The 27,223-nt window shown below is 36.7% G+C and overlaps 1 protein-coding gene across 10 annotated transcripts in view; it reads right to left on the reverse strand.

Moving 5' to 3' along the window:
- PIEZO2 (piezo type mechanosensitive ion channel component 2) overlaps positions 1-27,223 on the reverse strand; it is a 310,777-nt gene that overhangs the window by 99,026 nt on the left and 184,528 nt on the right. For all 10 annotated transcript variants that reach the window (XM_068671657.1, XM_068671651.1, XM_068671648.1 and 7 more), the window contains 2 exons: positions 26,127-26,340; positions 4,824-4,986 (listed from right to left, as the gene is read on the reverse strand). In XM_068671657.1, the coding sequence (XP_068527758.1) occupies positions 4,824-4,986; positions 26,127-26,340 (377 nt within the window). The remainder of the gene's footprint in view (positions 1-4,823; positions 4,987-26,126; positions 26,341-27,223) is intronic.

The raw sequence follows: 27,223 nt of genomic DNA on the forward strand, positions 1-27,223 counted from the left end.
CCTCTTCTTGCAAACCTGAACTTCACAGCTGAGCTCTCACCAAGTAGCAGGATCATCTGCTGTTCATACTAGTAAGAGGATAAAGCTCAAATGTGCTGCTAAAGGGAGAAAGGGGGTGCTCTAAAGCCAGTAGGCTACATGTGAAAACTGAGCATCTCCATCAAGGTGTTGCTCAGCAGGACTCACCAGCCCCTGGGATACCATCAGAGAGATGCTGACACGACCAAAGCAACTCTGCTTTCTGCCTTTGCCTGGTTTCTAATCTGGAACCTTTAGACTTCAATCTGACTTTTTAGTTCATTAATATTTGACATCTTTACTTCCTTAGTTTTCTGGTCTCTTGTCTCATTCCAAGACTTGACGTGTTCTTTAGGTTTTTGGCTCTGATGGAAATAATAAGCATTTAGAACATCAGAAAAAGGTATGCAAGGCCATAGAATGAATATTATTGAATAGTAACAGCTATTTCACTCTGCTGTCCATTAATGCCTGGATGTTTATTTCAAAACTAGTAGGAATGGTAAGGATTAAAGGTAAACTACCTATACTTTAAACACTGCTTCAAAAAACTTACTTTCTTGTGGGCAAAATTTCTGTAACATCAAGCATGGAGATTTGATTCTAACAAGAAATGAAAAATGCTTTAGTGGGGTTCAGCATTCCTATTTAACAAATTTTGAACTACAAAATTCAAAGAACTACCACATTCTGCTGTCTTTCTTCTCAGCCTCCACCACTATTAGTTAATTTATTGTGCCAAATTACAACCATACAGCTATAAAGCCATGATGCATGAAATCACCCCTATTCAGCTTCATAAAACCACTCCTGCTGAGTACACCAGTGCTTGCACAACCTGGAACCCAAGGCAAGGTCTTATTGACTTCAATAGGACTTAAGTGACGGTTCAGAAGCTGTGCTGAGCTGCAGCCAAGATACAGACACACTAACTTTAATTTTGAAATTGCCCTGTTATTAACTATAAAATAACCAGCCAAGACAACTAATTGTCACATTTTATTTCAACCTGAACAAATGGTTTGTAAAGACTAGGCATGAAGAAAGTGCTCATTTTGTACTTTCTACTTAGCAGACACTTTTATTTCCATTTCAAATGAAACATCAAAAAATCAACCTTTAGTTTTCAACAGGACTATCCACCTGCTCTCATACTTTACTTAAATCCTGTCTACTGCCAACAAAGAGATATTTTGTAGTATAAAAGCTAGTTTTCAGCTGCAGATTGTGTCTCAAAGGCAGGGTGTCAAATTAAGTTTTATGGGAACTAGCTGTTGGAAAGGGTTCTCATTGCTTCTGCAAAGTCAGTTGATGCATTAGAATAAGAATAAATCAGGATGCTGGGCAGAGGTCTGCAAAGTTACCCATGGGAACAGGACATCCAAACATCCTCCATTCCAATCCTAACACTAAGGCCCTATTTTTTAAATCTTGACTTGGATAAACAATGGTTATTAATTTAGTTTTACTTCTGAGACGGTAAATGGCAGCACATTTCAGATATGATTGTATATTTACATTTGATTGCAAGAGGGCATTCCTAGCCCAAGTGTAACATGAAATAAACTGATCTTGTGCTTAAAATACTTCTTATTGCCATTTAAAACTTTAACATAACTGCACACCATAAAGAACTGTTTATCAATAGCATTCAGTTTGCACCAGGATGACCAAAAAAGTACCAGAAGACCTAAGATGTAGACAGTGATTTCAGTAACACATTTGTAGCCTAAAATACTATAAGGGACAGTGGGTGGTTTTGTTTTATCTTTCTCAGAAGAGGAAAAAAAAAAAAAAAGAAAACACAGTAGTAGTCATTCATATGATTACAACTTGCAGGAGTCCTTTGACTTGAATAACTCTTCCAGTCCTTCCCCTACCTGACCAGCTCTCAAACTCCTCTTAATTCAAACGATCTTAAGAAGTTTTTAAAGAGCAAAACCATAAACTAAATTGCTGTAACTCAGTTGAGTTCTGTACTATTCTTTACCATTCAACAGACAGTATGAATGGGCCCTATTCATATATTCAGTCCTATTAGTTACAACTATGAACTGAAATCTCCAGAGGCAGATTGCCTCCTCTAATTTGCAGAGGTAGAATTTCACAAGACTCAATTTTAGAACAAATCAGATCCAAAATATTAGGCAGAAGAAAAGCAAAACTTCCACTGACATCCAAAAGTGTTTTGCAGGAGTAAGGTTCATACAGAATCCCACATAGACCAACCATACTCTTTGAAATCTCATACATGCTGTACTTTGACAGACTGTGGTGCACACACAACAAGCTTTCCGCTTGAAACTCAAGATTTGAAGTGGGCATTGTTTTTGTAAAATTGTTGACCAGCAGTGGGATTCAGAGACAATCTCAAGAGTATCTATCTCAGAGAGCACTCCTACTAAAATTCAGCAGCAATTTTATCCGCAGGAGGACTCCAAGATGCTATTCACATGAGAAGGAATAAATGCCAGAGCCTACATGTCTTAAAACCTGCTTTCAGAATTTGCTGCTCAAGTATTACATGTACTTTATGTACATCTTTTTAAACTGAGTACATATGCCTCTACACATAATTTAGTATACATGGTTTGTTCAAAACAGGTTCTGTTCACAAGATTCTTTTGAACAAAATTTCAAAGGTGAGACTTTTTACTGTACTTTAACAGCAATATTTAGAGAACTACCTTACATTAAGCAACACAGTATATCAACATTGCCATCTATCCATCTATCGGTAAGTTAGTGGTGAGTTCCTAAATGCAGAGTAACTTTGAAATCACTGGGAACTGCGAAGGCAGGTTACGTCCTTAGTCTGTAATGAATCAAATGTACCAGAAATTCACAAGTGAAAAATTGTTCCAATGAAACCTGAAATAAAATTATTTCTGGATTTAAATAATACACAATAGAGTCTACCAAAAGAAACCTAGTAAGAGAAAGATGAATGCTGGATCTGTGGCTCCAGTCAAGGATAAACAAAATGCATATAGCTGAAAAAGGGCATAAGAAAAAGTTTGTAAAAATGGTAGATATTGCAAATCCCAGCATCTCTTTTTAACGAAATGAACTTGCAGCACTATATTACGTGCCTCAAAAATAAACATCAATTTAGGGTTATTATTTTATTTACAGTGCTCTCCTTTTTAAGAATCCATTTCTCTTCAGAGGGAAGCATTGTTCCCTTGACATAAGAAGTCCCCATGGGGGTGTCAATACTTTCTATTGCCTTTCAAGTAGCCATGGGTTTGAGAGACCTCTTCTGTTCTTCAATTAATCTGTTCTAATATTTGCTCACTCTAACCTAATTGCTTGGAAAACACCTCTAATTCAACTTGTTTCCAATTCTCAGAGACTGATTTTAGTGTCTTATGGGAATATCCATTTTAGTACACACAAGTAGTGTAAAAGAAAGAAGTGCAGGCAAGTACAATCTAGTGTGGACTCTGGTCCACAAAGGAACTTTCAGGATTCATACTGTCTCAAGACAAACAGGTCCATTTCTCTCCACAGAAAAAACACAGTAATCAACTTACACCTATCACCAAACTTTAAGATTGTATGAAAGTTGAAAGTTGAAACTGAAAGTTGGATGAAAGCAACCCAGGTTCTGGAAATGAATTCCCTAAGATGCTGAGATCACACAGCTCCCACTAACTGCATTTCACATGTGGTTACTCCTCTGTGAATGGTTCTCATGGTTTTCCTACTAAGTTTGTGAGACATGAAGTATTAGTTACAGTTTCAGTGCTAAAATCATATTATTATCTGGAAATCTCAGTTTTCATTTAAGAAAAAAAAAAAAAGAAAAAAAAAGAAAGAAAGCACAGCTGCTGCAGCTGCAGAAAAATAAAAAATTAAACAACCCAATGCCAGAGGGCACTGAATCACAATCTTTTAAAACCTTGTGACTTCAAAAAAGCTAGTCTTAAGATTTCTGGAAACTCAAGGCATGATTTTTTAATAACTCAAGCTTACAGTTCTGGCGTCATTCACCTTTAATTACTAGGCTCAACATATGTAAAACCCAAATATCAGACATCTAACTTCAGAGGTGATATATTTTGTGTGTCTTTTTAAGCATTAAACTGCTACATTATCCATTATATGAGGAAACACCCTTAAAATAACAAAATCTTAAACATTTTTACTCGTTACTACAGACTCCACTAATTCACAGTTCAGTATTTTCATTGTGGTTTACAGCACAGCTGAACCTAAACTCCAGAACTCATGTCAAACCTCAGAGGATTAAAATAAACAATGCTTAGGATCATCCTACCTTTGGGTTTATATTCCCTCTTTTCCTGGAACAGGAAGAGGTAAAAATCTACTTTTTGTCTCCTTTTTCTCTTGCTTTTAAACATAAGTGGGGATTTTCATTCAGGGTCACAGATTCAGGAGCAAAGGTTTTCAGAAATTTTTTCTCTCTCTGCGATAAAATTTCAAATCTCTGTCTTGTCTCACGGTATCCTGTGCTAGCCTGTATCCCACTGCAGTTCTGCTAGACAACAAGCCCTATGTGTTTGCTTTCCATTTAATAGCCTACATTGCACTATACTGATACTGGCTTTCTAAATCACAGTAAACATTAATGATCTGCCATTGCATTCATTATTTAAGAAGAATATCCACGTAAAAGCTTCTATCAGACTCTTGAAGACACCTATCAAAAAGCCTGAACTCAAGCTTGCACTTGTCTCTTTCCCTGAATTTTCTTGAATGTTTGCTTGTCTGTGAGGAATTACCTGCACTAGCCAGTCTCACAATCATTAGCACTAAAGAGAGAAGGAAATCACACTTACAATGGGCTCTTGTAGCCAAAGGCGGATTAGAGTTGCGAGGGTGTAGTACATCACCAGCAGTAAGATTGGATTAGCATGGTGATACCAATGCAACTCTTGATTTTTGATGATCATCCAAGTGCTTGAGCAGTTTGTCTGCGTAAGAGAAGTTACACCAAACAACCTGTGGATATGAAAAAAACAAACAATGAAGTTAGAGAACAAATATCAAAACTTATATTGCTTAAGAATATTTTTGCTTACTTACAATACTGATTGTCCTGTTTAGATCTTATCTAAAACACAGTGAATATTTTCATTCCACAATATTTAGTGAAAAGGAATGGTCTTTTGCACTTAGTTTTCAACATAAAACATGGGAGTATAATATTATTGCACCTATCATGTCCAATGTAAAAACTTTAAATGACCCGACCCCTTTTAGCTCAGAGCTACAGAAAAGGGGGAGAGAGAATCTAGATGCATGGCCTTTTGGCAAATCCCAGTAACATGGCATTTCAAAGTGATTTAGTAAACTGACATACAATGCCATTCCACACGCTCTGCCAGCACAGAGCTGTAAAGCACTTGTCCTTAGCACATTGAACAGTTTACTGAAAATTAAAAAAGAAAAAAAAATATATTAAAAATTGCTGTCTAATTATAGAAAAAACTTATAGCTCCACTGAATTAATGGCTTTTGTGAACAATGGAAAACATTTGGCAAAGCAATTGCTCTGAATGATCATATCATTGAGGAAAAAAAAAAAGGTGAAAAATTAATTCCATAATTAATATAGTTGCAGAATTAATGATATATTTGACTATTTCTCGAAAAACTAGGATTTCACAAAGTAAGAAACTCATGCCAAAAAAAAAAACACAATTAAAAACAAACAAAAAAACAACAACAAAAACAACATCAACAAACAAACCACAACATTTTTAATTTAAGACAAGATATTAGATGCTTTATACCTGAAACAAAACCAGTAGGAAGTCATCGTTAAATTTTTTTTTGGTCTTAAATATTTTGCAGAATTCCAGAGCTAGTTCATAACACTACCACAGCACATATCAGTATTCATTATATCAGTTTGTTTGTTTGTTTGTTTTATTGATAAGCTTCTTCTACAATGTGTATGAGAGTTAGAGTTTTTGATTTTTAGAAGAAATAGATTTCATCTAAATGATGGTTAAGGAGAATCATTTATTGAAAGAAAAAAAACCCCAAACTCTGCTAATTCTAAAAGAGTAAAACAAATATATTAAAAAAATACATATATTTATTTCATTTGTTTGTTTACTTGTTTTCTTGCTAGGGGATTTAATCATGAATAGTATGTCTAAAAGATTACTTCTTTTACTTACTAGAATCCAACACAAAAGAGTGAATGAATACAAACAATTAGTATGATATTCAACAGAGATCTACTGCCTGAAATCTGCCTTTTCAATGCTGTAAAGTGAAAATCAAGTGAAAATGAATGGGTTATGCCTGTTCATTCACTGGGGATTAGTGGCATGGGTATAATACCATTAACCGCCAGAACTAGTGTTTTATTAAACAATTTATCAGAACTCACTTCTCACTCTGATTGTCAACATGAGCCAAAGACTATAAATTGAGTAATTCTCAGAGCTTTTGGGTGGATCCAAGGTTGGAAAAAAAAAAAAAAAAGAAGATTCTGCATACAAAATAAAACCTTGTAACTTAAAGGGGAGCTGACAGACCTGTTTTTGGAGTTGACCCAGATTCAAAATTCTGTAGAATCCAAGCAAATTCAGAGCCAGTGTTACAGTTTGGCTCCATCTGGCCAAAATACATGCTGAACTGTATTCTGTTCATATTTCTAACAGCATAGGGGAACATCTTGTTTTATCTACTTTCCTCTGCCATCTGACTTGAAAGTTTTCCCCATCAGTGATCAGGGTTGTTGAGCTCTATTAGTTTCATCTTCTACCTCTATTTAATAATGCATTCTTTCATCTCTGCTTCATTTTAATATTTTCTGTGTAAGCACAGTATGAATTACCCTACTTCTGTTTCATAAACGTCTCAGAATCAGAGTGCAATTCAATTCTTACTGAAGTGAAAAGTCTTTCCATTGCCAGTAAATGCTGAGTATTTCCTACAGAAATAGGGAAAAACAGATCTGAACCCTTCTGCCAGGCAGACCTGATCTTATTATCACTTATTCCATTCTGCTGTATAATATACTATAAAGTCTCAAAAACTTGTGTCTTCCTTTCATCTCCACTGAAGAAGCATTCCACATGATCTTACCAGTCAGGAAAGTTTATTACATTTCAGTTAAAACCTCATTCTCTTAGTTTAATCTGTTTGCTTCAAGTAATCCATACTTTCTATAATGGGGCTTAATTCTGCTCCAATCTGGTCCTGCATTCACCAAATACTAACAAGTTATAACATATCTCTTCCCTCTTAGCTGTGACCTTATCCACAGTATATCTATTTATCTCATAAATCATGAACCTAGAAAAACTGCTGCTCATTTCTGAGGTCTTCTGAGTTTTTGAGAATTGTTAGTCACAAAGGTACTCAACACAACATTTCCCATGAACCAAATTCAATATACTCTGAAGTCTTGGGAATGCTCATTCTGTCTAGGCCTTCAGTAAGGCTACAAGTTGCTACTCATTCAATATTTATGCTTGAAAATTATCGTCAATGAGAATTGCTGGCACAGAACATTAATCAAAGACATACAGTCATCTTCTCTTATTTAAAGCTTTTAAACACACAGGAATAACTGCTGTAAAACTTGTAAGCATTTATAGTATGCAAAACTTATTAGGGCGTTTCCCAGTTCTGCATACTTCATTCCACAAAGATGTCATTATTCTCAGTTGTAATCAAGATCAGCTATATTTGCCTCCAGCTCTGATCTTAGTGTGACTTTGTCTTAGTCAACATATATGAATGCCATTAGTAAACCCAAAATGAGTCCTAGGTGAGAGAAACTGGATTCCAAACAAGACAAGAATGTGCACAGCTATGAATACAGAAGACAAAACAAATACATGAAGACCTTTTGCTAGTGGAAATTGTTTACCCTTCAAAAGTCTGCATTTAACTTCACGAACAAACAGAGTTTTGTCAGATGCAATAAATTCACTTTTCTATTCTTGCAAAGAAGCAAAAATTGTGTTTTTCAAAGTCCTCATCAGTATTCTGAAAAATGCATTTTATTTCAAAACATAGCAGAAATCATTTGGAAATTTTTAGAAACTATAAAGGGCCAAAAGGAACTAAAATGTCTGAATGAGGCATGCTCTGAAATAGCATGTGAAAAGCAGTTCTTAAAAGGGTGGTATCTATCTATCCAATTCCTACTCCACTCACTCGTTTTCCCAGCAAAGCTTCCTATTGAATCTGTGAATCACCCTTCTGGCAGGCACACTTTGATCATCTGTGACTTTCTGACAAAGCTGTAAGCTATGACCATAAAAACAAACAAACAAACAAACAAAACAAACAAACAAAAAAACCACACAACCACAACTAACCAGACAACAACACACACACAAAAAGACAACGCTAAAAACTTTTGATATCTAATGCTAAAAAACTTTTGATATCTAACAAAAATCAGAAGAGTAATTCCAATTTTATTTGAAAACAGAAAAAAAAAAAATACTTTTGTACTCACAGACAGTTGACCTAAGGGTCTGCCAAAGCACCACATTTTATTATTCTATTATGCAGATTGCTAAAATCTCCCCAGCATGCATTAGTTTAGTATTACATTAATATAGAAAAATTGACAATAATAGTAAGTTGTGGTGTAAAATGTGAACATATATGATTATATTAACAAATCAAATTAAATGTATCTCTCATATACAGAATTATCAAACAGAATAAATACAGATCTGTTCAGTCTGTGAATTTTGCCCCCTGTAAAAATGGGGTGGAATATTTTTTCTTTGTGAAAATATATCTGTCAGTTTGGATTCTGGATGAACTGGTATTTTAGGAGTTGACTTCAGACCAGGATTTGTCTTGTAATTTCCAAGGCCAGGATGGGAAGTAATAATTCTGACTTCCTGCATAACATAGGACACACCGTAATTCTTATACTGTACAAATAATTTGTGGTTGGATTAAAGTTTATAGTTAAGAAAGGCATCCAATCTCAGTTTCAAGTGATACCAGATCTTTTATTGCCATACTATTTCCTATAGCATTTAGTTTCTATAATAGTTTTGTCTAGATGAGCTTTCCAGTTGCTACATCTTCCTACAATTCTGTGTACTACTTTACATACTACTTTTCACACTACTTTTAACTACACAACAGGCCAGAAGTCATTTTCCTGTATCTTCTCTGAGCTTCCCAGTTTACTGCAACCTCATACAACAAGTCAGAACATCTACAGTCCACCTCCATCACACTGCACAGCTTTCACCTGTTTGCATGGCCTAGGGGTTGTACTTGGACACCAGCCAGATATCAGAGTTGAAGCCCATATTCACACGTTCATCTAAATACATTCAGGCTTCTTTGGACAGTTTAATGTCAATTAGGAAATAGCTGAAAGCTATTTTATTGCTACAATATTAGACCTGAAGTTTCTGAACTGGTCATTGCAAAACCTTTATGCACTTATACACAAAACAAGCAAGCAAGCAAAGAAAAATCAAGGACAATTAAGCTTTCTTTATTTCCTCCTAACTAACAGCTGTTACCTCTCATCTCTTTTGTCTTCACAACATGCTAGCCAATTCTATAAAAATGACACTAAGTTCCTCTGAATTTTCTGAAAATGGCTCACTGGTAAGACAATGTGATGGAGGTGGAGGTGAAGATGGAGGTGGAGATGGAGAGAGAAGAACAGAATCCCAAAATGTGACAGGCTTTGGAGGCAGACAAAGAACTCCCAAATACACGGTTACCAATGTTCACCTCAACTGTTTGGAGATTCAGAAAATATAATTTGAACAAAATGAATGTAATATCTTGGTGATTTCTTTAACTTGTATGAAAGACCTTTGGATGAGACTGTAGTGAAATTCTGACTGAGCTTAGCAGCTGTTTCTTTTAAGGACTGGGAACAAAAATTACATAAATAATGTCACTTTAGTGACAGAAGCAAGTGCCTTGCATACAATAGTTATGAATATGCATCAAAATATATCAATATAACAAAAACATTCATGTTCTCTGGAGAAAGCCTCTAGGTAATAACTTACAGTGTTTTACAGACTCTACTCTGACTCACTAAGCAGAAGCAAAAGACATACAACAGCTTTTCTCATGGGCCCAACCTAACCCATGACAATGTGCAAAACGCACATTAAAAAAATCATTAAGAGCTTTCAGTCAAAGAAGACAAGTGATTCACGGTGGCAGGAAAATGTCTCTTATCATGTCCTGTTGATTATGCTACCTCTGAAGGTTCTAACAGGGCAGTGGATTCTCAATTTCTCCAGAGCCTGCTAAACCTCTGTGGAGTAATTGCAAGTACTCATGAGTCTGTACATTGCTTTGGTTTTAGTTCTCATATATTCTAGCTGGACATGATGTATGTTGACATAAATTGGTTGATTTTGCTCTCAGTTAATTGCCTTCATTGCAAACATAAAAAAGCATAAACCCATATTCAGATTTTTCAAGCATTTTCCTAAACACCACCTATTACAAATCATTCTGGTCAGAAACACAAGGCTATGTCATTAAATTAACTGCATATGTTAATATCATGACAAAGTTTTAAATGCTTCTCATTCATGAAAACTAAGGAAAGGAAACAGGATTTTCTGATACCCTAAAAAATTGTAAAAGACTGGAGATAAGAAAGAAACAAACCAGGAGTTCTCCTAATACACTCAACTTTTAGTTCACATTCTTAAACATTATTTTTTCAAGGTGATAGGGCCAAAAAAAACAGAGTGAAACTGGTTGACTGGGAGGGGAAAAGGAAGAAAGGAAATCTGGACAGCTATTGCATGCAATAGGACATCATCTGTTAGATGCCAGAAACTATTGTTTCCGTAGGAGGCAAAGGCAGGATGTCTGAAATCCTGGACCAAATGTGATTCCGCTATCTTTTGTCAAGGGAAGCAATTACAGTGTGCATTTTTATTGAGAATTGTGTATTTGTTTTAATTAGCACATAAATATATCTATTAAAGTAGGAACTATCTGGATGATTTAGGCATGAGTGTCAAGTGTTGTAATGCTCTTTTTAAAGATAACCGTGAAAATTTCCTTAAGGTTGCTAAATGTAATGTAGTTTTAGTGGGTTGGCTGCTTGCTTGTTTGCTGGTTTTGTTTTTGTTTGTTTGTTTGTTTGTTTGTTTTTAATTATTATTATTTTTTAGGTGGCATTTATTTGGAAATTCAAGATCTAATAGTTTAGCAGCACTACACCATTGATTTTAGTGTGAAGTTACAACATTGAGAATACAAGCACGTTATGATCTCACCTCCATAGTTGCTTTGTCAATGGGGAAGAGAAAGGTACAGAGACCTGAAAAGAATAGAATAGATCTGAATATAAATTCTATTCTAAACTCTCTCATGCAGAGCTGCTACTATGTGTATGTATACTGCACCATGAGTTATGCATACTACAATATAAGATTTAACTTGTACTATAATATAAAATCAAAATGGAATTTGGGAATGGAAAAAATGTATGTTTTTAATATCGTGCTAAGAACAGTAACACACACAGAATTTTGTTTAAAATTATAAAATTACAGATGATAGTTTATAATTTTCAAGACATGTTCATATGTATTTCAAGCCTTCTTCATCCAAATATTCCTGTTATTGTGTTCAACATTTTAACATTTGCTCTTTATCCACAATAAACTGGATGTACATTACAAATACTGACTGATTTAAGCAGGAAAGATTACTTCACAGGACTTGCTTCCTGTTTCAGGAAAAGATTTACCATAGACTAATAAAATAAAACAATGATGCAAGTCTGCAACTCTATTTGACATGGTAGCAGGCTGGAAATTAAATCCAGAACAGGGCAATGAAGATTACAGTTTGAAGAAAATGTCTGCACCAAGCCACTTCAGGAGCTGTATTTCCTGATTTAGTATTTATGATTACAGGAATTTTTGCTATAGCCAGTACTGAATGGTTATTCACAGCAATGGCATCAGAGACTTCTGCTGTGCTGGTCTGGATTTGGGAAATCCATCTTAGTAGAACTTCGGTTGTAGAATTTCTGTTGGGTTTTACGAACTGTCTGAAACTTTATATCATCTGGCTATCTGTTATTTTATACTTACTGCACTCTCCTCATAAGACAAGGGAATGCTGACTGGGGCTGGGGTAGGAGAACAGACTATCAAGACTGATTGCCATTTGAATTACTGAGCCCTAAAATGGATATGCTAAAAGTGGCCAACCAAGAGAAAAAAAGGAGAGATGAAGAGAAGAAGGGGAAAGGGAAGAAGAAAGGGAAGAGAGGAGGAGAGGAAAGAGGAGAGGAAAGAGGAGGGGAGGGGAGGGAAGAGGAGGGGAGGGGAGGGGAGCAGAGAGGAGAGAGGATGAACAACTGTTGTTTGTTGTTGTTGTTGTTGTTGTTGTTGTTTTAAAAAAAAAAAGAGAGAAAAATAGAACAGTAAATTCCTAGAAATGGTGAAAAAGGTCGCCTTTTGGGGGGTAATGGTATAGAAATTTTCTTTTTCTGGGGGAAAGAAGATGAAGATACAAGGATAAAAGGCAAAACATCATGTTTCACAAGCCAGGCTTGAAGTTAAGGATTAATGAAGAAGAGTATTTAAAATACAGACAGGAACGTATCCTAAATGCTAAGCAATGCTTGAAGTGTGAAATTTTTTTCAAGATTTGACTTAAAGGAGATACATACTCCCATCAAATTTGTAAATACCCTGGGTTGAAGAAGGGGGAGAGGCGTGGAAATAAAAATAAATAAATAAATTAGAAAACAACAAAAACAAAATACCAAAACTACAATAACAAAGATTAAAAAAAAAAAAAAAAAGGAAAAAAAAAAAAAGAAGAAGAAAACATACCCACCACTCTAACACAGACTTTCTAAATGTCAGCAGATTCCTGTTCACTCAAGCTGTCCTGTTGAGTTTTTTGTGTTTGGATGGCAAAGCTACACACAAGTTTTGATCAATAAAATTATACCCATAAGGTCTGTTAAGAGAACCCTGTGAGCCATCACTGTCCCCCAGCCAGTACCTCATTTGGCTGTATGCTGAAAGAAACACATGCTGTTGGAAAGGACTGAGCCAGTCCTGTGGTACCTCCAGGTCTATCCTTGCCTTCCAGAAGCTGGTTACTCTCTAGGATACATGCCAGGAATTAAGACTACAGTGGGGCTCATGATCACTGATACAACACTTTTAAAGAAATAGCAAAATACAGGGAGGAAAGAGTTGGCAAAGTTGGATAAAGTACATTAAGAATCCCAAAGAATTAGGGTTACGATGAATGAGAGGCATTTGGCCTCACATTTATTTTTTTAATGGAAAAAAAAGAATAAACAGGAAAACTGGCGTTTATCTTTCCACATTGTGTTATACGTAAGAATTCACAGAGATGGAGCTGATCTTCCACACCTTCTCCTCAGCTTAGTAGGACAACTATGTAGGGAGATACCACAGACATAGATTTCAGTACACAGCTGTGTGCAACTTATTAAATTTATCCACTTCTGAGTAATACAAGCTTTAAAAAGCATTGCAATATTTTTAGTGCTTAAAAGACCTAGACCCTGCTTTGGTTCAGACTTGGATAATTCAGAACGGGCTAAATGGAACTGTGCCATCTTAACAATAACAATAAATAAATAAATAAATAAAATAAATCTGATTGTTTGGGTTCAGAAGAATCATGATAAATTTCAGCTTAACAGTTAATAAACTTTTTGGAAATATCTGAAAACATAGACTGACTGGAAGTGCTTTCCTTCAGAGTGTTGCTATCACAACACTATAATACAGGCATATATACAGTGAATATAGGCTTGGTGGGTAAGTAGATCATTCTAACTTTTGTTTTAATGTCATCATATTTCTATAGCTCTTTAGCAGATGTCTATGCATTTATTTTCTACCAAGTCTTGGTTTCCATAGCTTCTATTGGATCAAAGCTTTTCTGGCAATGACAAAACCAGCCCTGGTATATCTCCCACCCTCTTCTGAACATCAGTGACTTTTCTTTTAAAGGAAAACTAATTTCAAACACACAGCTATTGCATGAGAAACCTCATAAAAAAAAAAAAAAAAGTAATTTAAAACTTTTGTGCTAATATCATGCATATAATGAAGACAGAGAAAAATTATGAGCCATTAATCCAGGAAGCTGCAGAGGAGAAAGGATAGCTTTAAGGGTTGTGAATTATATAAAAGCTTGCAAAAACTCCAAATACAACACAAATCTTTATTCTGAGGAAAAAAAAAAAAAAAAAAAAAAAAACCAAACAAACATATAAGCAGCCACAATAAAATCACTTTGCTCTCAAGTGAATTAACAACTTTAAAACAGGATGTTAAATTGTATCTGCTACAAAACCTGTTTTTTAAAGTAACCAGATAATGGAATTTTCTCTGAGACTATGTGACTGGAAGCTGTTAAGGACTGGACATCCATTAAAAATGACTGAACTTCAGACTTTTAAATACTTCATATATCTGAAATAAAGCAGATGCCCTAAGAGGAATTTAAATCTGAACTTAAGGATTTGCGAAATACACCACATTTCATCCAGTAATTGAGCTTTGTGGTGATCTCTATTCCAAAAGCTCATAGTGTGCTTTCATTGCCTTAGAGGCAATAATTCCCCACTGTTATCACTAATAGTAGATGTGGGTCTACTAATGCCTTGTTACTTAGACAAAGTCTATCTTCAAAAGCCTGGCATGAAGAAGATTTATCAGTGGTTTTCCTCTCTGGATCCTCAAACAGTTTCATTAGCTCTGTTCAGCAGAGCTCTGAATTTCTGGTGAGCGTTAATCTTGATCTTGACCTTTTCAGTACATCAGTAAACTAGAAAAGCAGTGATGTTGCTCTAGTCTTTGGGGACATCTGCTGGGACTTCCAGAGGTGAACATCTGCTGAGGAAATACCCTGAAGTAGCATCCCCAGTATCTTTTCCCAGTTCTTTAATCCCAACCTGACAGCTGAGTTGCCATCAGAGGGAGGACCACTACGTAGGATGGCAAGGAAGGAGGACAGCCTGCTCCCAAAACTCAGACAGGTACTGCAGCCCACAGACAGCCTTCCTGTCCTAAGTTCAGATGCTGGAAGAAGGATGCATTTGTGTAGCTAGACCTTTGAGCATAATGTTTCAGCAGGAATCATTTAGGAAAAGCACACAATGCTCCAACAGCCCTGGTGAGCATCAGCATTTAGCAGGGTGGTGCTACCTGGCCAGATCGTGCTAGTGACCTGGTACAACAACCAACTATGCAACCAACTGCCAGCTTAAAAGATTTACTGTCAGCTCTTAGAATAATGTATGCAGAAGAACAGAAAATGTTTCAAAACGTAGCTCCACACATTTCAACTTTGGGGCAGTTTGGTCTGTGATCTAGGAACCTAAGGACAGAGGCTGCAGCCAACAACTCTGAGTTTGAGTCCAAGCTCTGACTATCTGGGGGGGTTATGCAATTCATCTAACTTTTCTGTCCAGGAATTTTTCCACCTCTGAAAGGGAAGGATGATACTTTTCAGTCACATTGGGACAGTCTTCTAGGTTTAGTGATGCATGAAGAGGATAAAGAGATTTTCCACTTACTCAGTTGGCAGTGAAACAGATTGGAAAAAAAAAAAAAAAAGTGATTGAGACCCAAATTAAGAGACTCTGCAGTAGAAAATATGAGCAAAGAAGATGGTCTTTTTTTCTTTTTCTTTTTTTTTTTTTTAAGCAAATACCCTAAAGGAGAAATATTAATTTTGATTCCCACTTATTTTTGGAAAGGAAAAAAGGGAAGGGAAGGGAAGGGAAGGGAAGGGAAGGGAAGGGAAGGGAAGGGAAGGGAAGGGAAGGGAAGGGAAGGGAAGGGAAGGGAAGGGAAGGGAAGGGAAGGGAAGGGAAGGGAAGGGAAGGGAAGGGAAGGGAAGGGAAGGGAAGGGAAGGGAAGGGAAGGGAAGGGAAGGGAAGGGAAGGGAAGGGAAGGGAAGGGAAGGGAAGGGATAATAAGCAATAAGGCATGGAAAAATACCTAATTAACTAATTGTGCAACCAAAACTGTATAACATAGCCATTTTAAAAGCAGTTGTAAACTGTACCTCATCGGTTCAGTTTTTGTCTTTAAGTTACCACCTTCAGCTAAATGAATATAAGCAAGAGATGAATTGCTTCCACTCTGAGTACTCAGTGTACCTGTTGAAAACCGCCTCTTGTGCAGACAAGGACTGAGTCCCCCGTGCGTGCTTGACTGAGATTAGTCAGGACTGCATTTTGTACTACCTCTGAGGAATGTGGGATGATTCCTTTGCAAACGTTTATAAATTGAGCTGAAAACACAAAGAGCTACTATATAAGTGCTAAATATCTATCATCATAATTCCAGGGCATGCCAGAGCATGAAAATAAAGGCTGGCAGACAGACCTCAGGAAAACAGTAAAGACAGGCTTGTAGTGCCAAGAGAAGCTGACCTGCTAATGCCACAAAGCAGTAACAACCTGAAAACCTGAATCTGGTAGAAGGGGAGTTCTTACATTTCTGTTATCTGACTTTTTTTTTTTTTTTTTTTTTTTTTTCCCCAGGCATTTTATCAGTGTTCATATTAGGCAGACCTGTGCTCTTTCAGAGAAAATAAAATTAAAGGGTCACCTTTTCACAGGCATCTCTTACATGTCCACACAGGGACATGTGGACAGGCAGGGAACATTCCCTGTGACAGTCAGAGAACCTGTATCCAAACATAAGAATGAAAATCATAAGATGCATGGTGTGTAAGGTGAGATCCATCTCTTGCTGACTGTGAGCAGGGCTTCTTTTAGTGCAGAGGTGTGTTGGGCCCAAGTTGTCTGAGTGAGTGCAGAAGTGGGAAGGCTCTGTGATGAGTGATTGCATACCCAGTTCATTCAAACAGGTAAATTTATCATGGCACAGTGGCACTTGCAAAGTCGTTGTCCCCTCTCTCCATTCCTTTTACCTGAATGTCTCAATGGATCTGAAGAAGTAGGCACCTTCTGCTCTTCTCACATTAAAGCACTGCTATCTGGGGGCAGAAGACAGCAAAGAAGTGGCACCTTGCCAGCATTATGTCATGCAATGGTGACTGATTTTATGTTTGCAGTGTAAATTCAGTTTCCGGATACAGTACACGTTGTTGGGAATGCCAAGACTCCCTCCTCTGTGCTAACAAGAACCACCTGCAACAAGGGAAAACCAGTCTCTCCTGTGTGCAGAAAGTTGTTTTTTAAAGCACATCACCTGGTTTACATCTCTTGGTGTCTTAGCATGTCTTTTGGTTTGCATCCCTTTCCTAGACAAGGTGAAGATAGAGAGAAGTCAATCACCTGTAGTGCAACACCAGTACCCTGAATAAAATTGTGCCTGCTGAATTTGGCACTTGGTGTGGGGTGAGAGCTATGGTGAATGCCAACAGCTTCATGGTGGGGATGGAGAGCCACACAGACTGCCAGACAAATTTCTGCAGTCTACTTACTAATTCATCTGTTACTTTTCCCAGAGACTTTCAAACATGCCATAAATCCTGGCACAAACAAGAATTTGCTGATTTTAAGGAACTACAGCATGCACTAAAAAGAGATGGGTATTAATAACCAAGTGAAAATCAGCAAGGGCTACAGATTCTCCCTAGTAAAACTGGTAAGTTTACACTGACTTCCCTGTTGTCACCACTGGACTTCCACCAAAACCTGAGTTAATTTTAAATCACTGCTGAGTACAACTCTGTTATAAAGCAAGTACAACATGCACATTTATTACATGCCTACTAATGAGCAAATCTCCAAGGATATTCTTCTGAATAAGCAATGAAAGAGGTGAACTCATTTTGGAGTGCTTGTGTGGCAGACACAAAGCTGGAAATCCCGCAGGAGTGAGCAGGTTTACAGTACCTCCAAGGCTTTCTTGCTACACCTGACTGGGAACACCCAGTACTGATGGGAGTTGTTTTCCCACTGCATTTGGATTTTCCAGACAGTGCTATCAGGATGGCTACCAGTGAGAAACTCAGAACAGGCAAAAATGAAATTATTATTCAGTGTTGTAAAAAGATCAATTTTAAATGAATTCCTGAGCCAGATTCACTAAATAGGACCATTTCTTGGTCAGTCACTGTCGTGGTTTAACCCGGCCAGCAGCTAACTCTGTTCTAACTGAAACCAGGACAGTCACCTTGAGCAGTCTTTGATATAAACAACACCAGCCTGTTCTAGTGAAGTAAGACACTGAGAAAGAATGAAAGAATATTAAGGTATGTTAGGAACCAGTACTTCTTCCTCTTAGGAATGAGAAAAAATGTAATGGACAAGTTTAGAAGACTTCCTATGAATTTTCCAGTATTCCTCGGTTTACTTTTATAACTTTTATTTTCAACTCTTTTGCTGTGCTGTCATTAATTCAGATAACTATTTACCAGCCCTGGCTATAGGTGTTCTGCAGAGGATAGTATTGCTAATCCATCTATTTCACAGCAGGCTGTTGTTACTAGCTATAAATAAAACTAGACTTTCCTCACTAAGTTCATGCAACTTCACTTGCAATTCTATTCACCTTCCTTGATCGGTGAGGCAGGGGTTAGACAGCCTGTTCAAAGTCTCATGGGGAATTTGCACAATCCATGTGCAAAGGGATGAAAATCTTGCAATTTATGGTGAGAAGAGACTGAACAGAAGTACTGCTAATTTTATCTGTTGAAGTGAACGGAATCAAGGGAGGCAACACTGTTCATATTCATAAATTGCATTCAACAAGTAATGAAACAGCATAACGATGATGTTAATTAGATCATTGAATACAAAATACAGTTTTAAAACCAGTTATTGAACTATGTGAAAATGAAGCTATAGTCCCCAGCCTTTTATCTGAGAATGCTGTTTGCAGTTTTAAAACCAGTCCACCTTTAAACACACTTTGGACAGACTTTCCTATGGGGATCTCTTCTGAGAGGGGTCTGCATGCGCTGGGCTCCCTGGTATCTTCAGGGGAGCAGAGGAGGTCAGCAGCCAAGAGGTAAGTTATATGTCAAGCTTGTACTGCAGTCACGAAACCAAATGAGTAGAAAGGTAAATCAGACATGCTACAGAACTGTTCCCTTGCTATGGTTTTGCACCCTTCACCTTCTTTAGAAGAAGGAAAATCTGTCATGAAAATTAAATGGGTTTTATGAAACAAAATGAGCTTTGTAGCTCACAGATTTTGTTACGTGTAAAGATGGGTGAACTCTGCTGTAAAATCTCCAAATCGGCAAAATTGCTGTGCCATTGTCAGGGTCCCTTTGCAATTTCAGCCTGCAGCTGAGCCAGGCAGCGATGCACAGCTGCAGGACAGTGGAAGCTCCGAGTGGGACTGCCTCTAGCTGCAAGAGCACAGAGAGGACCAGGACTGCAGCACCTTTCACTGTGCGGTCAGAATTACTCCTGCATTGCTAATTAACAGAGAACCAGCATTTCTGTACAACTATTTCACTTTTTCCTATTCTGAACTACAATTCGGGTGGTTCATAATGAAAAGTGTTTCTGAAGGTGAATGGCAGAGTGGCAATCAACTTTTTACATGGAGATTTAGCCAAACATTGCACTTTTTTTTTTTTTTTTTTTCAATGAGCTGTATTTTTACTTGGAGAAGAATAACTCATATTTTCCCAAGGATTTCCCATGGAGACATTGTGAAAATTTTCTGTGAGTGGTAGACATCTGAAAGATTATAACAATTAACTTTATGGGAACAAATATAAATGACTCCTCATAGCTGTCTGTATATAAGACAGTGTTACTTGTCCCTTCTTTTTTCATGTTAATCAAAGGGGTTTGGGCTTTCATTGGGAGGGAGGGCAGATAAGAGGCAGGGCAGGCCTCTATATATATATAATGAAGACATAATACTGAGTTCTAGCATTTGGCTTCAAGTGCTTTAAGAGCAGCTGTTTTTTCCTGGTATTCTGCTTCTGCCTCCATCAGCAACTGACTGTTGAAATGGAAATGCTCAAGGTCAGAGAGAACTTTCCCACTTCCCTGGGACTCCCATCAAGTCCTCTCATACCATGTTATGCCTGTCTGTCTGGGTCCACAGGAAGAATGTAAAGCATCTTCACCTTCCAAAACACCCCCAGTTCTTACTTTTCCAGTAAATAAAAGTCTGAATTCAGAAATCCAGGGTAAGACTTGTGGGAAAATTATGTGCTTAATATTTTAAGACAAAGACCCTGGTCACCACACTGACTGAAACTGGGTTATGTGGTCTTCTTTACCAATGAAAAAGAAATTGCATGTGAATGAAAACCTAGCTTAAAAAAATAAATAAAAAATAAGCAACTCCAAAAAAAATTCTCTAGACGATGTCTCAGTTTTCAGGTCGAACTTACCTAAAAACCCTCTACATTAATTGGTCAACAGCCATATCAACAATTTTTCAGATTTTAAGATAAGATATAGTCTATCTTATGCATGTTTAAGATATTATTATATCTTAAGATATCATTATAAATTGAAGCCATCAAGAACTTGATGTTACAAGATCTGTAACATCAACTGTTACAGATCTCTTCCTCCAAGCTTTCTTGTTCTTGTTCTGAGTTTTCCTTAATCCTGTTGTATTTCTCTGCTTTGTTGTAATGAACAGGCTCAACTGTCCACTCATTGTTATCTGCCATGGTTGCTCATGAGATTAGAGTTTGGTTTTTGGAAATAAAGTTTGTGCAGCTGCGCTGCCCATGAACAAGGGCTTTTATATATGACCTTTTCCTAATGAAATCTGGTCAGCTTCAATTAGATCTGACAAAAAAGTAACAGTTTTCTCAATCATATGAAATTCTAAGCTCTTTTTCTTTTTGAAAAAAAAAAAATAGAGAGGAGACAAATGCTCCTACCAAAGAAAAGGCTAGTGAACATACCCATTCCGCATTAAACAAAAGCAAGCATGTGGGAAAGATTGTCTCAACTGTGGCAGTCTTTGAATATTTTTGGACACCAGATGTAGATTATTAAGTAGTTAATATGAAATTATATTATAATGAGGACTATAAAGGTTCAGCTAATAGAAAATGGACTGTTTACTGTGTAGTACAGAAGTGTTTTCTAACATGATATTGAGAAACTTGCTTTGTAAGGTGTATTAAAACCTTTGATAAAACATCCTTTGCAGAATCACACAATTCAGAGCTGCACTTGCCCTGGGCTACCTCATAGTTTAGAAAGTGATTACAGTAATAGCAAGGATGATTGCTGTCTTTTGTCAATAGTAATCTAAACGTGCATTTCTGAGCTGTTAACAGAATCATTCACTTCCTTTGCAAGATAATTAAAAAATAAATAAATAAATACAGATAATGAAACTCAAGATAAAGCTCTAAGAAAGCACATAAACTAAAGCCTTCTAAGTGATATTAATAGTCTCCAAAGCTGTGGTGCATTACATAGCTAATATGAAATTCAGCTGCAAAACTCTCAAGAATAACATCAATTAGCTAAGTTTTGCAAGAGAGAAATCCTTGTTCTCAAACCCAAACTAATCAGTGACAAAAGCGGTGGCCAGCACGGCATGGTTTGGAACTCACTCTGCAAGTACAAAGTGTGCCTTTGCACACAGAGGAAGATGGAAATGGAACAAGGGCAGAGCAGTGTCCTTGCACCGCACGTCTCCAGAGGTCTGTGCAATGGCAGTGGGTGTTATAGTGCCATGACGGTAAGTGACTGAAAAAAATTCAGGCAGAGGGCACAAAAGCTGTACCAGCCAAAAGGCAGCTTAATATAAGATACATAAATGAACTTTAAACACTCTGTCTTACCAAAGCTTGTTACTAATCATCACCACAAACCCTATTTAAAAAGTCTCTCCTTGAAGAGATTCATAGGCACCCTTCAGAAGAAAATTTCCTGTTGAAAAGACGGCCTTAGATTAGACTTTCCCATTCAGATTGCAATGAAGCTATCAGCTGTGTAATTCCACATTCCCATCCACTTAAAGAAATTGTGAAGTAATATCCTACTGTCAAGTGGCTGTACTCCCTGTACTTCCAAGTTTGCCTCACTTCATAAGCGTGATGCCTTCCCACAGATGACACCATTTTTACTTAAACTATTTTGAACATTACTTGCCCGAAAACTACACGCAATGTAAGACAGATCTAAAACTCTAAGAAAGCACATAGGTTTTAACTTGCATCTGGTTACTGGATCTATAAACAAACGCACTCAAAAACAAAGGTTTGGACAGGAATAACTTTACTAGCTCAGGATAAACTTCATACCACTGCACTGATCTTATTTCTTCATGTTGGCAAGGCCTTATCATTGCCCTAATTACATCCTTTTGCCAAAATAAACAACATCAGGAAGAAAGGAGACAGCAATCTGAAAAATGGCAAACATTATTGCATATTTTTTCAGGCTGTGACACTGTGTACATAATTTCCAAAGTCATTTTAGCTCATTGACGTGTTTTTGTTAAATCAGGTGAAAAGAATTTTATGGCAGAAATATGATATTTTCTGAATTTTGTTTTAAATGGATACTTCTTGCTATTGTTTTCCCACCTCTGCAAATCACCAATTTGGCAATAGAGCAGCAAGGCAACACAGAAGGTAAATATTTTAAATGGGGTATAGAAAGAGTGTGAACATTTTATTTGGCAGAGGTGGGTTAGCATATAACCAGTATTATCTTAAGCAACTAGGTAACACCTAACTGAGGGGCCAATTTGGCCTTATTGACACCAGACCCCCTGAGCCACTTAGGACCACTCTTTACAAGGCAGTCAGGGCACTTATTTGAATTACAGCTACTCACTTCTCCACTATGGACTGGTCTGCAGAAGAAAAGCTGTAAGCAGCAGAGGAAGCTTCATACAAGCTCACCAGTAGCGTGCCTATCCCTGACATATCAGCTATACTTCAAATTTTCAGTACCATATGTATTCCTAAATCTGTAGACTCCACTGCATGCTGGATGGCATTTAAGTGTGTGTTTGTGCTTATGCCATTTCTGTATGTCCGTAGCAGAACCAGAAAGTCACTATAGTAGATTTCAAATCTTGTAGAAGATCAGAGTCTTCGTGTTTGATAACAGCAATATGGCAAATATGCAGGGGTGTGTTATCACAATATCCTATTGCAGGGCAGTGGTGGTGGTTGTTTGCTTGCAGAATCCCATAAGGTTCCAGGACAAAACATCAAAGTTCACCAGAGGGGATATATTTCCCTAGTTTTATTTCAGACCACCCCCTTTCAAGAAAACTACATTTGTCTGGTGACACTGTTCAGTCACTTCTTACAGTCATGACTGCTGAATTTTGAGTTGAAGTGTTTTTAAAAAGAAGGAGCAGCACAAGCATGATGCAAACCTAAGCTGAAAAATATTAATAATAAAATATTGAGAATTTTCCAGCTTGTTCGGGTATAGTTTAACATCATCTAGCCTGAAATCAATTGATACAGTGGTGAGCTGAATGCACTAGTATTCAGAGACAACACGTTTTTTTGTGGAGCAGAAACAACTTGCACATTTATTGCAAATTTGAGATCTCAAACCCAGAAATACCAATCTTAGCCTTATGGTCTGCAAAGAGAAAAAATATACACCGATAACGCAACAGAAGTAATTTTCATATCTGCCCTTGCATCTGAGGAGAGTTTAACCTGGGGGACAAGCCATCAAAACTTCCTGGAGAAATAAAAGCCCTTTTTCTTTATGTTTCCTTTCCCCTTCTTTTACAGACAAAGGTCCACTTATAACAGCCCTAAAACTAAGGCATGCAAATACATGTACCTGTTGTAAAATTTTACATACAGTGAATATTTTTCAACTAAATAAGGAGAGTTCATTCACGTGAGTAAGTATAAGAACAACTTCTATTTTCCTTTTGAAAAAAAAAAAAAAAAAAAGACATTGAATAGCATGTTCTGGGTGAGAATAGCAGAGAAAAATAGTGAGAATCAGATTCTTTTCTCAGCATATAATTTACCAATGTAGGCCACCCACTAGCATCAATAGGAACTCTGAATACTTAGCTTCACTTTAAACCAAGATGGTACATAAAATAGCAAGGTATTAAATTTCTTCTAAGATGAGAAATGCTAAAATATTTTTCTGTACCATTCCAGTATGTCTCTCACTTTTCACTCCTCTAGCCTCTTTACATCCGAGTCCTACTCCAATAACTAAAAACCTTATTAGTAGCTTTTCTTACACTCAGATTTGCACCTCCAAGCATTGATAACACCTGTCATGATGCTCTTCAAACCCATCTCCCTAAAATCAGATCAAAGAAAATTGAACCACGAGTGAAGAAAGAACATAATCACCACACCTCCTGTTGAAGTCACTGGCAGTTTTCGTATGTTCCAATATGATTTCCTATGTAATTTAGAACATCAGTTCTTCATGTTATATGTATAAAAGACAGAGTACACAACCATACCATTTCAAGAGGAAGTTTACAATAAGATTACATGATTTTCGCTTACAAAACTAGTAAGATAAATAAATGTTCCAAAGCCCAACATGAGAATTTTTTTTTTTACCCACACTCTGAAGGTGCTTCAGTGAAGTAATAATTTTCCTGCAATCTTACTTTTCATTTCAAAAAATAGTGACTAAAATAAAGTGGTGTATTTGCACTGAATGAAATTTAATCATAAACTGTAGAATTTACAAAAATAACCTAATATACGAACTAAGCTTGAGACTAAATTAATTGAAAAGTAAAATAAGTTAAAATTTGTAACGAAAATATTAAAAAGAAGAAAACAGCTTTTACAAATGATGCTTCTGAAGATTTTTTTTTTATAGCAAAAATGTTGTGAAACGTACTTCCTTGCCATGATAAAATTTTACTACTGTCTGGTGATAAAACATTGTAAGATGATAACCTCATATTTAGATTAATAATAATTTCTGTTTCTTTTATTAATACACAGAGAAAGTAACAAAGATTTCAGGGAAGTTGTGAGTTGTTTAGCAACTCGGAACTACTAGAAATTATCCATTCTCCTCCATTGACCTCTAGGTGGCACAAAAGATCCTAAACGAAGTAGACCATTTCTGATTTTCCTGGTAATGCTATGCCCTCCAAAATCAGCCTCCTCCAGTCAGCAATTCCAATATCACAGAACACACATTTATTAATCTGTACAAGATAAAATGTCAAAATAACTGGTAAAGTACCAACCACTGTAGCTAAGCAGCTCATTTTTTGCTGCTTTTAATGAAGTACACCAAGATATGAATCATTAATTGATTCACCCCAGTACATCTGATACCTCTTCACTTTCAACTTATAATACTTATAAGGAGCAATAGGCTTACTAGAAATAAAAATAAGTTTTGTATTTAATTTAATCTAAGCAAACACTATATGACTATAAACACATACCATTAAAAAAATTTGCAGTCATAATCCAGCAGCAAAAAAATAAAATAAAATAGTAAGGAATAAAACACATCTATTACTTCATCTTCTTTTAGATGTCAGTATAAAAGCACATAAAAAAATTAAAGGGTCAGAAAAGTCACATCCATTCAATATTTACTGCAGCAGTAACTAGAAATTAACTTGCTTTTTGACCCAGAAGTGATTCAGCTTTTGGTATGAACATAAGATCAGCATGTTCTGCATGACCACAGAGAATTTTTATATTAACAGTCTAGTATTATGCACAGCAGATGAAGTACCACAGCAGCCCTCAGTCTCTGCACACAAGGATGGTGCCACACGTTCATTTTGCCTCAGTTAAGACGCTACTACATTAGACCTCAGAATATTTCTTTTCCTATAACAAAAACATACATGCATACACTGCCTTTGCATCAATGCTGCCACTGGTTTCCTTTATCTCCTGTCTTAACCAAGTCCTTCTCACTCACACGTGAGCCTCACTAAAATAATAATACAAATAAAAATATACAAATAAAAATTAAAAAAATCACCTTCCCCTTCTAACCTTCCCTCTGTATCCAATTGCCCAGACAGGACTGTCGCTGTTCTATCATCCAAAACATTCAGTCTGTTTTACTTCCACTCTTCAAAGACTGAACATGATGATTCCCAAAGTGACACAGAAATTTTGTCAAAGCATTATGTGGAAGACCATCTTCAACAACAGGCAATAACAGAACATTGCATCATTTGTCCACAACTAAACAAGAAAGGAATTTCTCTCACCTGGCATAGAAATCTTTTGGTGGAACAACCTCCTGGAAGAACTGTAGCTGGTACAGATAAAGTCCAATTATGTGCCCCGCACTGAATATAGCCATTAATACACACAGACAGCTGAATATCAGCGGATCAAATACTTGGCAAAAGGACCACCATGTACACAGGCCCAAAAATACAAGGAAATACACAGCAGAGGTCAAAGATGGCACCATCATACCTGTCAAAACAAAAATGTGAAGGGTTGGAAAAGTGTGGGAAACACCAGCATTTGGTTAATACTTAAGTCTGACAAGTGCATTATACAACTTAATCTAGTTAGTTTTATGCTAATTATTAGAATTAGCTCTTAAGATTGCTAGATTGCTATTAGCTGGGAGACTAAAAGGATCTTTTTTTTTTTTTCTTTTTTTTTTTTCTTGATTCACTTAATCTGTACCTTTGGGCTTTGTACACAACCTTGCTTCAGACCTTGCTCCGAGATGAAATCTTCTCTCACATTTGTAAAGATGTTTTGCAAAGCATGGAGAAAAACAGTAATGTGGCTGCAAGGCCAGCCAATGGAGACATTGCCTGAGAGCACTGGCATATTGGATTTCAAAATGAACTGTAAGTATATGATGCTAAAATGGCACGACGGATGAACAGTAAAAAGCCCTGTCATATAAATCTTGAAGTATCTTGAGTTAATAAAAATGAAAAAAAAAAAAAAGATACATATAGTGAAAATAAAAGGTATCTAGAAAATATTCAGTAGATTTTTTTTATTCTTATAACTCATAGAAACTTGAAATTTGCATATGAAAAGCAATCTGCTGTCGTACCTATGTATATTGATTTTGCTCTTACTCAAGTAGCAGAGTATTTCATTTGTTAAAATGTCTGATTGGTGAAGGAAATCTGATGCTCTGTGTGTATCCCACAAAGAAATGAGGAAGCAGGAAAGATATACATGTCCAGGAGTGGAAACCAGGAGAAAATGACATAGAGAGCTTACATGCAGCTTAGTGGGGTCACTGCAGTAACAGTACTGAAGCTAAGAGAACTATGTAGGGATGACTGCCCCCACTTGTTTTTAACTTCTTTACTAGTGCATCTGAACG

Source organism: Anas acuta, chromosome 2, assembly GCF_963932015.1.
Source record: "Anas acuta chromosome 2, bAnaAcu1.1, whole genome shotgun sequence".
Taxonomy (NCBI): Eukaryota; Metazoa; Chordata; class Aves; order Anseriformes; family Anatidae; genus Anas; species Anas acuta.